At 42.1% G+C, this 15,697-nt stretch overlaps 1 protein-coding gene and 1 long non-coding RNA gene across 3 annotated transcripts; one reads left to right on the top strand and one right to left on the bottom strand.

The window, feature by feature from the left end:
- The first annotated feature begins 2,386 nt into the window (after positions 1-2,386).
- Positions 2,387-8,697, top strand: LOC139382272 (uncharacterized). 2 transcript variants are annotated; one of them, XR_011628624.1, is made up of 5 exons: positions 2,387-2,536; positions 3,361-3,493; positions 6,780-6,919; positions 7,861-7,971; positions 8,053-8,697. It is a non-coding gene; the product is annotated as an uncharacterized lncRNA (long non-coding RNA). The 2 variants fall into 2 exon arrangements; XR_011628623.1 differs by having other exon boundaries at positions 7,861-8,697.
- LOC139382271 (T-lymphocyte activation antigen CD86) lies at positions 3,691-11,984 on the bottom strand. Its single transcript, XM_071126140.1, has 8 exons — positions 11,887-11,984; positions 9,856-9,887; positions 9,344-9,393; positions 8,657-8,959; positions 8,060-8,338; positions 7,816-7,947; positions 7,302-7,329; positions 3,691-6,794 (listed from the first exon to the last, which is right to left on the bottom strand). Exons 1-8 carry the CDS (start codon positions 11,893-11,895, stop codon positions 6,776-6,778), a joined length of 852 nt encoding a protein of 283 aa, XP_070982241.1. The 5' UTR covers positions 11,896-11,984; the 3' UTR covers positions 3,691-6,775.
- Between the last annotated feature and the right edge of the window lie 3,713 nt (positions 11,985-15,697).

Below are 15,697 nucleotides of genomic sequence, written 5' to 3'. Positions count from 1 at the left end.
GGTCCTAAAGTCCCAGTGGTAGCTAGATGAGGCCATGGTGTGCTGGTGTCCATGGTCCTAAAGTCCCAGTGGTAGCTAGATGAGGCCATGGTGTGCTGGTGTCCATGGTCCTATGGGAGCTCTGTTTGATGTATTCATGTATTGATACAGTGCCTTGCGAAAGTATTCGGCCCCCTTGAACTTTGCGATCTTTTGCCACATTTCAGGCTTCAAACATAAAGATATAAAACTGTATTTTTTTGTGAAGAATCAACAACAAGTGGGACACAATCATGAAGTGGAACGACATTTATTGGATATTTCAAACTTTTTTAACAAATCAAAAACTGAAAAATTGGGCGTGCAAAATTATTCAGCCCCCTTAAGTTAATACTTTGTAGCGCCACCTTTTGCTGCGATTACAGCTGTAAGTCGCTTGGGGTATATCTCTATCAGTTTTGCACATCGAGAGACTGACATTTTTTCCCATTCCTCCTTGCAAAACAGCTCGAGCTCAGTGAGGTTGGATGGAGAGCATTTGTGAACAGCAGTTTTCAGTTCTTTCCACAGATTCTCGATTGGATTCAGGTCTGGACTTTGACTTGGCCATTCTAACACCTGGATATGTTTATCTTTGAACCATTCCATTGTAGATTTTGCTTTATGTTTTGGATCATTGTCTTGTTGGAAGACAAATCTCCGTCCCAGTCTCAGGTCTTTTGCAGACTCCATCAGGTTTTCTTCCAGAATGGTCCTGTATTTGGCTCCATCCATCTTCCCATCAATTTTAACCATCTTCCCTGTCCCTGCTGAAGAAAAGCAGGCCCAAACCATGATGCTGCCACCACCATGTTTGACAGTGGGGATGGTGTGTTCAGCTGTGTTGCTTTTACGCCAAACATAACGTTTTGCATTGTTGCCAAAAAGTTCAATTTTGGTTTCATCTGACCAGAGCACCTTCTTTCACATGTATGGTGTGTCTCCCAGGTGGCTTGTGGCAAACCTTAAACGACACTTTTTATGGATATCTTTAAGAAATGGCTTTCTTCTTGCCACTCATCCATAAAGGCCAGGTCTTGGTAGATTTGCAGTGGTCTGATACTCCTTCCATTTCAATATTATCGCTTGCACAGTGCTCCTTGGGATGTTTAAAGCTTGGGAAATCTTTTTGTATCCAAATCCGGCTTTAAACTTCTTCACAACAGTATCTCGGACCTGCCTGGTGTGTTCCTTGTTCTTCATGATGCTCTCTGCGCTTTTAACGGACCTCTGAGACTATCACAGTGCAGGTGCATTTTTACGGAGACTTGATTACACACAGGTGGATTGTATTTATCATCATTAGTCATTTAGGTCAACATTGGATCATTCAGAGATCCTCACTGAACTTCTGGAGAGAGTTTGCTGCACTGAAAGTAAAGGGGCTGAATAATTTTGCACGCCCAATTTTTCAGTTTTTGATTTGTTAAAAAAGTTTGAAATATCCAATAAATGTCGTTCCACTTCATGATTGTGTCCCACTTGTTGTTGATTCTTCACAAAAAAATACAGTTTTATATCTTTATGTTCGAAGCCTGAAATGTGGCAAAAGGTCGCAAAGTTCAAGGGGGCCGAATACTTTCGCAAGGCACTGTATATGACTGGCAGCTCAGAATGATTAGACTGCCTGCTGTCATTGTGTCAAAGTGATATCTAACCTTTAGCGTGTGTCTTTTCCTGGCCACGCATAACGCATATGTGTGTGTGTGTGTGTGTGTACCGTACATGTATACTTGTTATGACAGTAAATGTCTTAAGCAGTGTTATTAATAAACATGGACTCTTATTAACAACTCCTCAGGTTTCCAGCATCACACACAGCAGGCATAGAATCTACACTCGTGACTGTAGCTCGGTCCCAAAGGGTTTGTCTGAGAATCTCTGATTGGAATTGAAGCCTCTCAGTGGTATTCCCATCTGAGTATTCATCACCCCCCCCCCCCCCCCCCTCCTCCTCTGCTCAGCTGTGTGTATGCCCTCCTCCCACTTCTCAGTGGAAAGGTCAAAGGTTAGAAGCCAAAGTGGTGATAAATACTTCCAGGTCATCTCTTGCTCCAAGGGTCAGAGTTGTCCTATAGGAACCGTAACATACCTACCTAAAATGGCTGAAACAATGAATCAGTTCTGAATCAGTTCTGACCATTGTCAGTTCAGTTCACCCAGCTCTTTCTCTCTCTCTCTCCATTAGCCTGTCTTTCCTCCTCTCTGTCTTCCACTCTCTCCTTAGTAACAGACATGCCACACACCCACACACACGTATCATATGCTGGGTGTTGTTGTGATTGTGAAATGCATGGATCTATTTTTAGAGGAATAGAGAACCTTCCTTGGTGCTGATCAGATTTCAGCTCTGCTCTCCTGAATCGATCTCTTGTCCTACAGCACAGTGCTTTGGCTCTCTCAGCCCTAAACTCATTTAGTTGACATTCTGAAGTGGAATAATCTCATTAGGCTGTTGTTTGGTGTTGGCCACAGTAGACTGGAGCAGAGGTTGCCTCTCTGTAAAGGAACACAGACAGTAAGTTGTGCCAGCTCAGTGGTCTGTAGACGTGTGTAAAATGGAGCGATTATTCAAGGGCTCCACCATCATTATATCGGCTTCCTTCTGACTCCTCTGACTATTCCTGCGTGTGTGTGTGTGTCTGCAGAAACAGGCCAAACTGGTTAATTTACTAGTGCTCCTAGAATAATCTGGTGTGTGTCTACCAGGAAGATGAGTGGAGGCACTCTGTTTCTATTTATTTTCTTTGGGCTAGACCAGGGAGGGAGGGAGATGAGGTAAAGAGAGAGGTAGAGAGAGAGAGAAGTAGCGGTAGAGTGAGAGAGAGAGTGAGAAGTAGAGAGAGGGAGAGAGAGAGAGAGAGAGAGAGAGAGAGAGAGAGAGAGAGAGAGAGACTGTTACATTCCTGAAGTCTAAGCAGGCTGGAGTGATTCTACTGTTTAATGTAAACACAGGGGAGGGACCGACTGGCACAATGATTCATGTGAGAGATGGAGGAGGAGGGTAGAGATAGACAGGGATCGAGAGATACTAGGGTGGGAGAGGAGAGAGGGGGGGGAGGGAGGGAGAGAGGGAGAGAGAGATAGACAGGGATCGAGAGATACTAGGGTGGGAGAGGAGGGGTTGGGAGGGGGGGAGAGAGAGAGAGAGAGAGAAAGGTAAAGAGATGTGTGGTTTCTCCCTACTGTGCGAGTCAGCTCTGGTCTGTAGGTTTGATTAAAAGGTAAGTGGGGCAAGACCACACCATTCTCTTGTCCCAATAAACACTGAAACTGTCATTTCTCTTTTTCTTGCCTCTCACATCTTCCCCTTATCTCTTCATTCCAGTCAGAGGCAGACAGACGAGCTGTTTGCAGTAGACACCAAGGTGGAAGAAATGGCATTGAACAACATTGGATCTACAGACTACCCTTTTTCAGCATGTATAAGACAGGTCACAAGTACTACTATAAGGCTCTTCAGTCTGTAGAGTGGGTGAGTATAAATCTGTGGTGAGACTGACATCTGCTGGTGAACACTGATACTGCAATTTGGTGTAATAATTACACCATACAATAACATGGATGGGCAACTTTGATGGGGGTGAGGGCCACAAAAAAAAACTGAATTCATCATTAGGGGCCACACTGGCTCGTGGGTCTACATACCCACACATGCAGTCAGAGCCGGACCTAGCCTTTTGGGGGTCCTAAGTGAAATTTATTGGGAAAAGATGCAGATTCAAAACTCAATTTTGAAATATAACCTTGTGTAGTCTAGTATTCTAACTTTAAACAGTAAATTAAGCCCCCGACTGAGTTCCTAACAGAATTGATCCACAGTCCTACAAAAGGGATGTGTGTTGTCAACAGCTCCACCACTTATTTATAGCAAAGTAGACCATTTTTAATAGCTATTCAAAAGTTGAAAAACATAATTTAACATTAAGAACTTATTCCTAACTTATATAAAAGAATACAAATATTATATGCCCTCAAGATGACCTTACATGAGAACAACATATTTCATATAAATATTTAGCCTACATACAATTTTTTTTTGAAAATAATTCCAAAAAGAATCAAGACACATTGTTACAAACGTAAAGCATTCGTCTTCTGCTCACAAACACTGAAAAACCAGCACCTGTACGTCCTTAAATCTGGAATCCGTAGAGTTAAAACTGCCTCGTCCGTTTGCGATATTACAACAACAAAGACGTTACTGCAAACAAAGAAAACCGTTTTTCCCACTCTGACATCATTTCACATGCGATAGAAGAGCAGCGCGTGTATGCTCATCTGCCCCGTTTAAAAAAAAAACACGAAATAATGCGGCATTGGCGCCGTTTCACCGGATCTCAGCTTTAAAACCAGTTTAGACTGGCAGCAATACAGTTGAAGTCGGAAGTTTACATACACTTTAGCCAAATACATTTAAACTCAGTTTCACAATTCCTGACATTTAATCCTAGTGAAAATTCCCTGTTTTAGGTCAGTTAGGATCAACACTTTATTTTAAGAATGGGAAATGTCAAACTAATAGTAGAGAGAATTACTTATTTCAGCTTTTATTTATTTCATCTCATTTCCAGTGGGTCAGAAGATTACATACACTCAATTAGTATTTGGTAGCATTGCCTTTAAATTGTTTAACTTGGGTCAAACGTTTCGGGTAGCCTTCTACAAGCTTCCCACAATAAGTTGGGTGAATTTTGGCCCTTCCTCCTGACAGATCTGGTGTAACTGAGTCAGGTTTGTAGGCCTCCTTGCTCGCACACGCTTTTTCAGTTCTGCCCACAAATTTTCTATAGGTGTGAGGTCAGGGCTTTGTGATTGCCACTCCAATACCTTGACTTTGTTGTCCTTAAGCCATTTTGCCACAACTTTGGAAGTATGCTTGGGGTCATTGTCTATTTGGAAGACCCATTTGGGACCAAGTTTTAATATATCCACATAATGTTTCATCCACATAATGTTTCCTTTCCTCATGATGCCATCTATTTTGTGAAGCGCACCAGTCCCTCCTGCAACAAAGCACCCCCACAACATGATGCTGCCACCCACGTGCTTCACGATAGGGATGGTGTTCTTCGGCTTGCAAGCCTCCCCCTTTTCCTCCAAACATAACAATGGTCATTATGGCCAAAAAGTTTTATTAGACCAGAGGATATTTCTCCAAAAAGTGCAATCTTGTCCCCATGTGCAGTTGCAAACCGTAGTCTGTCTTTTTTATGGTGATTTTGGAGCAGTAGCCTCTTCCTTGCTGAGCGGCCTTTCAGGTTGTTTCAATATAGGACTCGTTTTACTGTGGACATAGATACTTTTGTACCTGTTTCCTCCAGCATCTTCACAAGGTCCTTTGCTGTTGTTCTGGGATTGATTTCGTCTCTAGGAGATAGAACGCGTCTCCTTCCTGAGCGGTATGATGGCTGTGTGGTCCCATGGTGTTTATACTTGCGTACTATTGTTTGTACAGATGAATGTGGTACCTTCAGGCATTTGGAAATTGCTCCCAAGGATGAACCAGACTTGTGGAGGTCTATTTTTCTGAGGTCTTGGTTGACTTCTTTTGATTTTCCCATGATGTCAAGCAAAGAGGTGCTGAGTTTGAAGGTAGGCCTTGAAATACATCCACAGGTGCACTTCCAATTGACTCAAATGATGTCAATTAGCCTATCAGAAGCTTCTAAAGCCATTACATCATTTTCTGGAATTTTCCAAGCTGTTTAAAGGCACAGTCAACTTAGTGTATGTAAACTTCTGACCCACTGGAATTATGATGCAGTGAATTATAAGTGAAATAATCTGTCTGTAAACAATTGTTGGAAAAATTACTTGTGTCATGCACAAAGTAGATGTCCTAACCGACTTGCCAAAACTATAGTTTGTTAATTAACAATACATTTGTGGAGTGGTGGAAAAATTTGATTTAATGACTCCAACCTAAGTGTATGTAAACTTCAGACTTCAACTGTATGTGGGGTGGACTCGGACCTACTGGGAGATGCTGGTATAGGATCTGAGGTAAGATCTATTACGGACAGACACATTCACTTCCAGTATCCACTTTCAGTATCCACTTTCAGTATCCACTTCCAGTATTCACCTCCAGTATCCACTTCCAGTATTCACTTCCAGTATTCACTTCCAGTATTCACTTCCAGTATCCACTTCCAGTATTCACTTCCAGTATCCACTTCCAGTATTCACTTCCAGTATTCACTTCCAGTATCCACTTCCAGTATTCACTTCCAGTATTAACTTCCAGTATCCACTTACAGTATCCACTTACAGTATCCACTTACAGTATTCATCAGTTGAATACAGTCCATCCCTGATAAGTGCTCACTGGATAAGTGTACACTTCTCTAAAGTGCAGTGCATGTCTCTAGTCCTAATACAAACACAGTACAAATACTAGATATGTTTCCTTGGATACTACATACCCTGGTTTAGTGCACACATTGAGGACAGTCATTGCACTTCTAGTTTTCATTGGTTCTTCTGTGGAACTCAGTCATTTGAACATACTAGTTAAATATTTATACAATTGTCAGTCTCCTCAACACCGTGAAAACACCCCTGAACTGCAGCGTGTAGAGGAAAGCTAACATAGTTTCCAACAGCAACAAGTCCAGGCAATGGTTAGGTCACCTCAGCAACCCCTTTATCATGTCCCATTAGAAGGCAGTATCCAATGAGTTCAGATTTATAATTATCAAATGATAGAACCTTTCACATTCTGCCTTCCAAATGTTCAAGTTTCTGGGTTCCTTCAGGTCAGCTGTACATTTCTGGGAAGCAGAGAAGAAGAAAGAGAGGAGAAGAAGAAAGAGAGGAGGAGAAGAAGAAGGAGAGGAGAGGAAGAAAGAGAGGAGAAGAATGAAACAAAACGAAACTATTTTTACTACTTGGCCAGGTCAGTTGCACAGGTTATCGAAACCAATGTCAAGCTTTTGATCTTATCCCACTGGGCACAGACTTCAGTTCAACGTCTAGTTCTGATTTACATTTGGTCGAGTAGTCAACTAATGTGAATTCAAAGTGAATTCAAAGTGAATTCACAAGAAAATTCACCATGACATTGGATTCAAGTTCAGAGTTGGATGAAAAAAATACAAAATGCCCTTACGTTGATTACTGTTTGCAAATCCAAATAGTTTTCCACGTTGACTCAACGTCATCGCATCGATTTTTGGGGGGGTTAACACGACGTGGAAACAACGTTGACTGAACCAGTTTTTCCCAGTGGGATTTATTTATCCTGTGAGTTTGAGTTAAACAGTGAAACAGATACTCACTCCTCTGAACTTGCTGCTCCCTTTCCTCCTGGAGAAACAGAAAGATATAGACGGGTTTTTTGTTTAGCAAAAAAAATGGATGTGTGCGCAACTATGCGCCAAAACAGACAGGGTTGGCATAGACTGTTGACAACATGTAAACTATATTTAGTCTCTAAATATTTATTGAAAAAGAAATACATTTTCACATTGAACACTTGTCTCTCAATACATAGTTAGAGTTGTTGGTTAGCTATCTCAAAACAAGACGTGGTATCAACAATAACATACAACGAGCTGAAACGAGCCACCTACGAGTCCCCACATGACAGCTTCTTGTCATTTTTGCTAACTTTCGGACCTTTCAGAATTATAGCAATACACACCTTCCATGCCACATCGATGCACATAACATTGTCCGCCAACCCATCTATATGTTTTATGAATTTATTGACAATTATATTTTATCCTGCCGGTCCCATTTCCAAGGAACAATACAGTCTGTCTCCTCTATCACAAGTAATGTCATCCTTACCTTGATTACCTCTGGCTGTCTGAGCCTTCTTTTTCTTCCTGCTAGATACCAGAACCAGGAAACACAGCAGAACAGCAGCGATCACAGAGACAGCAGAGATCACAGAGACAACAGAGATATCAGGAGGCCTGCCTATAGTAGATAAATACAATATATGTAAGGTTTCAAATTAATTAATTTGACAGAAATGTACAATGTTATACATTTAATGACAGTGATAGAAACACAGTATCTCAGTCCTCACAGACAGTGTGTTCCTGTGAGAGGGCGCCCCCTACAGCACAGCTGAGGTTCAGACGGGGTCCAGAGGAGCAGTTGATGGATATGGAACTGAAGACAGAGAACAGCATAGAGACCGGGTCTGTCCACCCACTGCTGTTCACTACTCCCCAGTGGCTCTGGTTAAGAGGAGGGTTCAGGCTCCACTCAACATCCCTACGAGGGTAACCGTTGTCAGAGGAACATGTCACCAAGCAGCTGCCGTTGTCACAGGCCACTGTTACATTGGGGATGCTGTAGTTGGCTGTAGAGGGGGAGAGATGGAAAGGGAGGAGAGCGGAGCGAGAGAAGGAAAGGATTTGATTCTTTTCTTGGTTTTACTTCCTCTAACTGAAAACACAAAACAACACAAGCCGGTCTAAGTGATAGCCAATTATAGCTTTCGTTTTGTCTTCTCTTTTTAGTGAATGTATCTATGGTTTGACCTATTACAAGCACACATCTAACAGAATCAGCTTTTTCCCCCTCACCCAGAAAGATATGTTCCACAAGTGGGAGAATAAAACAGAAAAATGAATTAAACACAAACATGGTAAGAGAGTTTGAACTGAGGTAATGTTACCTGTCACACTGAGCTGTATGTTCTTCTGGTTGTTATTGGTTGGGTATCCGATGTGGCATTCGTACAGCCCCTCATCTGACAGCCGTATACTCCACAGCCTCATTGTTCCCTGTGTGTGGTCTACTTGAGTACGGTTTGCATACTCCGGGTGAGGGGATGGTAGGTCCCTCGTCTTATGGTAGCCATTAATGAACTTGTTTGGGTCAGGTCTCTGTACATACAGGTGGTTTGGGAGTCTCTGGATGTCAGAGGTACAGGGGAGGGTCACAGCCCCACCCACCTCTCCTATCACCATGGTGACATCTGATAGAGAGGGTGAAAGAGGTTAGAGGTTTTGGAAGGGTAGACATTTGGCAGTTCCTTTTTTCCCCCCTCCCTTATCTATCTGACATGTTTGCCCTTTTCTCTCGTCTGAAAGTGTCTGGTACATTCCCTTCTACTGAATAGATACCATTATGGTTCAGATGTTTTTGCAAATCCAATCTTACAGGGAAATCGTACACAGACACACACACACAGACACACACACAGACACACACACACACACACACACACACACACACACACACACACACACACACACACACACACACACACACACACACACACCGAAGTATCTCCATCAGTAAAGATCTGATCAGATGAAGTGGCAGGTGTCATATTCTTGTCAGTTGATTAAATTCTTACCTTTACTTTGAATGAACTGAACCGATACCAGGAATAAGATGACACACCTTCTGTAAACCATAACAACATTACAATCAGCTGAGTACTGTTAGGTGAGGTCACTGGCATGGTTACGGGAAGCATTCTTATTTCCTAATAACCTGTTTCCAGAAACACACTCCTAAATGTTATTAATATTATCCTTTAATTGCAGGCACACATTCCTCCAGCTTTCAGGAATGTACTGTATACCAAGGAAACACAGAGAAAACTGAAATTCCACTGGAGACCCACAGCGACATTCTCTCTATCGGATACTGTCACCACACACTCATGCAAACAAGCTGTGAAGAGATCTGACTCTAGATAGTGTGAAATAACACTCTACAAATGAAATATTATTCTTATTAAAAAACATATCATTGTATCAAAACAAACCAATAGAGTTGCATGTAAACGAAGTATGCCAACAGCTGCAAATAATCAAGCCACAGTCCCGCCATAATCATGGTCACACAGCGAGTACTACTTACCGAAGCAGGCGACGCGCACACATCCCGTAGTCCTGCAGAAAACACACACACATTAGTTCAAACAGCAGCACTCACAACCAATGATCAGGTTTCATATGATCAGATTCATATCAGGGTAAATATACACTCAGAAATGACACAGGAGTTTGCTTATTAATCCTCAGCTAATATGGTGAGATACAAAAAGTAATTAAGAAATATCTTCATTCTATATTTATTATAATAACCAGGTTAAGGAAATTAATGAGCATTGAGAGAAATTCTGTCTCCATGGTTACTCTGTTCCCTAATAGTCAGTCAATAAAACCCTAAGGGAAATCCCTATACAAGGGAGTTACTTCAGGAAATTCTTTGCTACTGTGTGTGGTAGGCCTAAACACAGGGCCCAGTTTTTCAAAAGTTATCTATTCGTATTCCAGCTATAGGATAGGATTAAATGCATAGAAATATAATGAATAGAACGGGAGTCCCCATTCAAGTCAATGATTTGTCTATTCATTCTATTTCTATGCATTTAATCCTAACCGATAGGCGAAGTCCAGATATATAACTTTTTAAAAACTGGGTCCAGGTGATGAGATCGCTATCTAGACAATCTTGCGGTGCTGTACTAGTGCCTCGTGAGATATTTGTGGTCATGGTTATTGATTCATCTCAGGGATTGGTAGTTAAGGATAGAAGTTCAGAGTTGATTTAATGTTAATCTGAAGAGAATCAAACAACAATTCTGTTCTTCAATCGTGTGTCTTTTACACATTGTCTTGCAAGGACTTTGTTATGTGTTAAATACTTGAGTGTAAAGATATAAAACGATTGCATCAGTAGAATGTGACAGGCGAGAGGATTGTGCGGGGGCAGACGAAGGGAACTGGCTTGGTTGTCAGATACGTTTCTAATTAATAAGCCAGGGGGAATCCCCAGAAATATACATCTCCGTTGTTGTGGTATCAGCTTGTAGGATGAGTTTCATGAACACAGGTTACAGTATCAACAGTACAGAAGAACTGTACATTGTTGCAGTATATTAAATATATTGCTATAATGCACACACATGAAAACAATCATACATAAACACAACATAAGCATGCACGTGTGCATTCGTGTGCATTCCTATGCATTTGTGTATGCCTTCATGGTCAACTGAGCATGTGGCAAACAGTAGTTTCACACTGATCGTAATCCTGACACAGATGATTTTGTTATGTTGCAGCGAGAGTGAGTGGAAAAAGGTTGGTACTAGAAATATGCTGAGTGAGAAGTTTGTGTTCATGTTTACTGTGTTACTCAGATAGCAGTCAATAAAAACTGAAATCCATGATGAAATGTTTAGTAGTTTTATCAAAACACAAAATATGAAAACTTCAGAGTTAATCTGACCATAAGTAGGTGAAATCCACTGTGTGAAAATGTTTAACTTTATCCATGTGATTGACAATGTTTGCAAATAAGTCATTTCAAAAATATATAATGCACTGTCCATGCAACACGATTTACATATTAAACCATTTCGACAGAGATGATGATAAACGTTTATTTAAAATATGTAATATGACACTACGGAGGTTTTACACAGGCAGCCCAATTTTGCCAATAATTTGTCTTTTGACCAATCAGATCAGATCTTTTGCCAATAATTCATATTTTGACCAATCAGAATATATCAGAATTGAGCTGCCTATGTAAATGCAGCCAATGTCCTGTCAGTTTTTATGGCTCCATCATCTGTTGGCTACATGTCTCCAGATACTACAGTCAACCCTAAGAGTAGGAGTCACATCTCTACAGCGATTGTTTTGGTTAATAACCTGAAACACCAACAACCTCCATTCATTCAAGATATATGATATAGTAGGTTAAACTGAATACCATAATATTACATTATTTAATTAAACTGCTTCACCTTAACCTGCACTGTATTACCTAAGTAAATCTACGACAACAATAGCACATCCACTACAAGCCAGTCTGGAAGAGCTGTAAATATTTCTAGCAGTTATAAAGCCCATGAGGGGGAAATAAAGACATTCTTACCACAGTCATGCTTTGCCTTTCTTAACAGCCGTAATCGAGTGTGAAGTCGGAGAAGTTGGCGTGTGATGTGTTCTCAGCACAGACAACCAGCCCCTCTTCCTTCAGCATTCTGGGGGTGTGGCTTTAGCCAGGGAAAGTCCTTTTTGCTTTTCTAGTTTACTAATGTTGCCATTGTAGCATACAGCAGCTTATCAGAATGTTGTCCCTTCTTACAACAGGGTGTGTTCGTATTGTGTGAGTGGTGAGGGGGTGGGGTTAAGTTAAGACTCTCACTTCCCTATATACACTACTGTTCAAAAGTTTTAGAACACCTACTCATTCAAGGGTTTTTCTTTATTTTTACTATTTTCTACATTGTAGAATAATAGTGAATCAAATCAAATCAAATCAAATGTATTTATATAGCCCTTCGTACATCAGCTGATATCTCAAAGTGCTGTACAGAAACCCAGCCTAAAACCCCAAACAGCAAGCAATGCAGGTGTAGAAGCACGGTGGCTAGGAAAAACTCCCTAGAAAGGCCAAAACCTAGGAAGAAACCTAGAAAGGAACCAGGCTATGTGGGGTGGCCAGGCCTCTTCTGGCTGTGCCGGGTGGAGATTATAACAGAACATGGCCAAGATGTTCAAATGTTCATAAATGACCAGCATGGTCCAATAATAATAAGGCAGAACAGTTGAAACTGGAGCAGCAGCACGGCCAGGTGGATTGGGGACAGCAAGGAGTCATCATGTCAGGTAGTCCTGAGGCATGGTCCTAGGGCTCAGGTCCTCCGAGAGAGAGAAAGAAAGAGAGAAAGAGAGAATTAGAGAGAGCACACTTAAATTCACACAGGACACCGAATAGGACAGGAGAAGTACTCCAGATATAACAAACTGACCCTAGCCCCCCGACACATAAACTACTGCAGCATAAATACTGGAGGCTGAGACAGGAGGGGTCAGGAGACACTGTGGCCCCATCTGAGGACACCCCCGGACAGGGCCAAACAGGAAGGATATATATGAAGACATCAAAACTATGAAATAACACATATGGAATCATGTAGTAACCAAAAAAGTGTTTAACAAATCAAAATATATTTTATAGTAGCCATCCTTTGCCTTGATGGCAGCTTTGCACACTCTTGGCATTCTCTCAACCAGCTTCATGAGGTAGACACCTGGAATGCATTTCAATTAACAGGTGTGCCTCCTTAAAAGTTAATTTGTGGAATGTATTTCCTTCCTAATGAGTTTATTTATTTAACCTTTATTTAACTAGGCAAGTCAGTTAAGAACAAATTCTTATTTACAATGACGGCCTACCCCGGCCAAACACGGATGATGCTGGGCCAATAGTGCTGTACCGGTACCTCCTGTATATAGCCTCCTCACATTTACTCTGCACCGGTACCACTTGTATATAGCCTCCTCGCATTTACTCTGTACCGGTACCCCCTGTATATAGCCTCCTCACATTTACTCTGTACCGGTACCCCCTGTATATAGCCTCCTCACATTTACTCTGTACCGGTACCTCCTGTATATAGCCTCCTCACATTTACTCTGTACCGGTACCTCCTGTATATAGCCTCCTCACATTTACTCTGTACCGGTACCTCCTGTATATAGCCTCCTCACATTTACTCTGTACCGGTACCCCCTGTATATAGCCTCCTCACATTTACTCTGTACCGTACCTCCTGTATATAGCCTCCTCACATTTACTCTGCACCGGTACCTCCTGTATATAGCCTCCTCACATTTACTCTGTACCGTACCTCCTGTATATAGCCTCCTCACATTTACTCTGTACCGGTACCTCCTGTATATAGCCTCCTCACATTTACTCTGCACCGGTACCTCCTGTATATAGCCTCCTCACATTTACTCTGTACCGTACCTCCTGTATATAGCCTCCTCACATTTACTCTGCACCGGCACCTCCTGTATATAGCCTCCTCACATTTACTCTGTACCGGTACCTCCTGTATATAGCCTCCTCACATTTACTCTGCACCGGTACCTCCTGTATATAGCCTCCTCACATTTACTCTGCACCGGTACCTCCTGTATATAGCCTCCTCACATTTACTCTGTACCGGTACCTCCTGTATATAGCCTCCTCACATTTACTCTGTACCGGTACCTCCTGTATATAGCCTCCTCACATTTACTCTGCACCGGTACCTCCTGTATATAGCCTCCTCACATTTACTCTGTACCGGTACCTCCTGTATATAGCCTCCTCACATTTACTCTGTACCGGTACCTCCTGTATATAGCCTCCTCACATTTACTCTGCACCGGTACCTCCTGTATATAGCCTCCTCACATTTACTCTGTACCGTACCTCCTGTATATAGCCTCCTCACATTTACTCTGCACCGGTACCTCCTGTATATAGCCTCCTCACATTTACTCTGTACCGGTACCTCCTGTATATAGCCTCCTCACATTTACTCTGTACCGTACCTCCTGTATATAGCCTCCTCACATTTACTCTGCACCGGTACCTCCTGTATATAGCCTCCTCACATTTACTCTGTACCGGTACCTCCTGTATATAGCCTCCTCACATTTACTCTGTACCGGTACCTCCTGTATATAGCCTCCTCACATTTACTCTGCACCGGTACCTCCTGTATATAGCCTCCTCACATTTACTCTGTACCGGTACCTCCTGTATATAGCCTCCTCACATTTACTCTGTACCGGTACCCCCTGTATATAGCCTCCTCACATTTACTCTGTACCGTACCTCCTGTATATAGCCTCCTCACATTTACTCTGCACCGGTACCTCCTGTATATAGCCTCCTCACATTTACTCTGTACCGTACCTCCTGTATATAGCCTCCTCACATTTACTCTGTACCGGTACCTCCTGTATATAGCCTCCTCACATTTACTCTGTACCGGTACCTCCTGTATATAGCCTCCTCACATTTACTCTGTACCGGTACCTCCTGTATATAGCCTCCTCACATTTACTCTGTACCGGTACCTCCTGTATATAGCCTCCTCACATTTACTCTGCACCGGTACCTCCTGTATATAGCCTCCTCACATTTACTCTGTACCGGTACCTCCTGTATATAGCCTCCTCACATTTACTCTGTACCGGTACCCCCTGTATATAGCCTCCTCACATTTACTCTGTACCGTACCTCCTGTATATAGCCTCCTCACATTTACTCTGCACCGGTACCTCCTGTATATAGCCTCCTCACATTTACTCTGTACCGTACCTCCTGTATATAGCCTCCTCACATTTACTCTGCACCGGTACCTCCTGTATATAGCCTCCTCACATTTACTCTGTACCGGTACCTCCTGTATATAGCCTCCTCACATTTACTCTGTACCGTACCTCCTGTATATAGCCTCCTCACATTTACTCTGTACCGTACCTCCTGTATATAGCCTCCTCACATTTACTCTGCACCGGTACCTCCTGTATATAGCCTCCTCACATTTACTCTGTACCGGTACCTCCTGTATATAGCCTCCTCACATTTACTCTGTACCGTACCTCCTGTATATAGCCTCGCTACTGTAAGTTTTTGGCTGCTTCTTTATTTATTTATTAAAAAATATATATATTCAGTTTATTTTAGTAAGCATTTTAGTAAAAGCATTTCACTGTAAGGTCTACACCTGTGTATTCGGCGCATGTGACAAATACAATTTGATTTGATTTGATTTGGGAGAGAATGTTGTTTGAACAAATGGTGTTGCGTACTGATGTATGCCTCAGGAAATGTCCCGGGGTTTCCTGGTTTCCTGTCCTGATGTCAAAGAGAAACACAGGCGCAGACTAATTATATC

Source organism: Oncorhynchus clarkii, chromosome 24 (genome assembly GCF_045791955.1).
Source record: "Oncorhynchus clarkii lewisi isolate Uvic-CL-2024 chromosome 24, UVic_Ocla_1.0, whole genome shotgun sequence".
In the NCBI taxonomy this organism is placed as follows: Eukaryota; Metazoa; Chordata; class Actinopteri; order Salmoniformes; family Salmonidae; genus Oncorhynchus; species Oncorhynchus clarkii.
The sequence above is the reverse complement of the archived record's forward strand: the minus strand, read 5'-3'. Positions and strand labels throughout refer to the sequence as shown.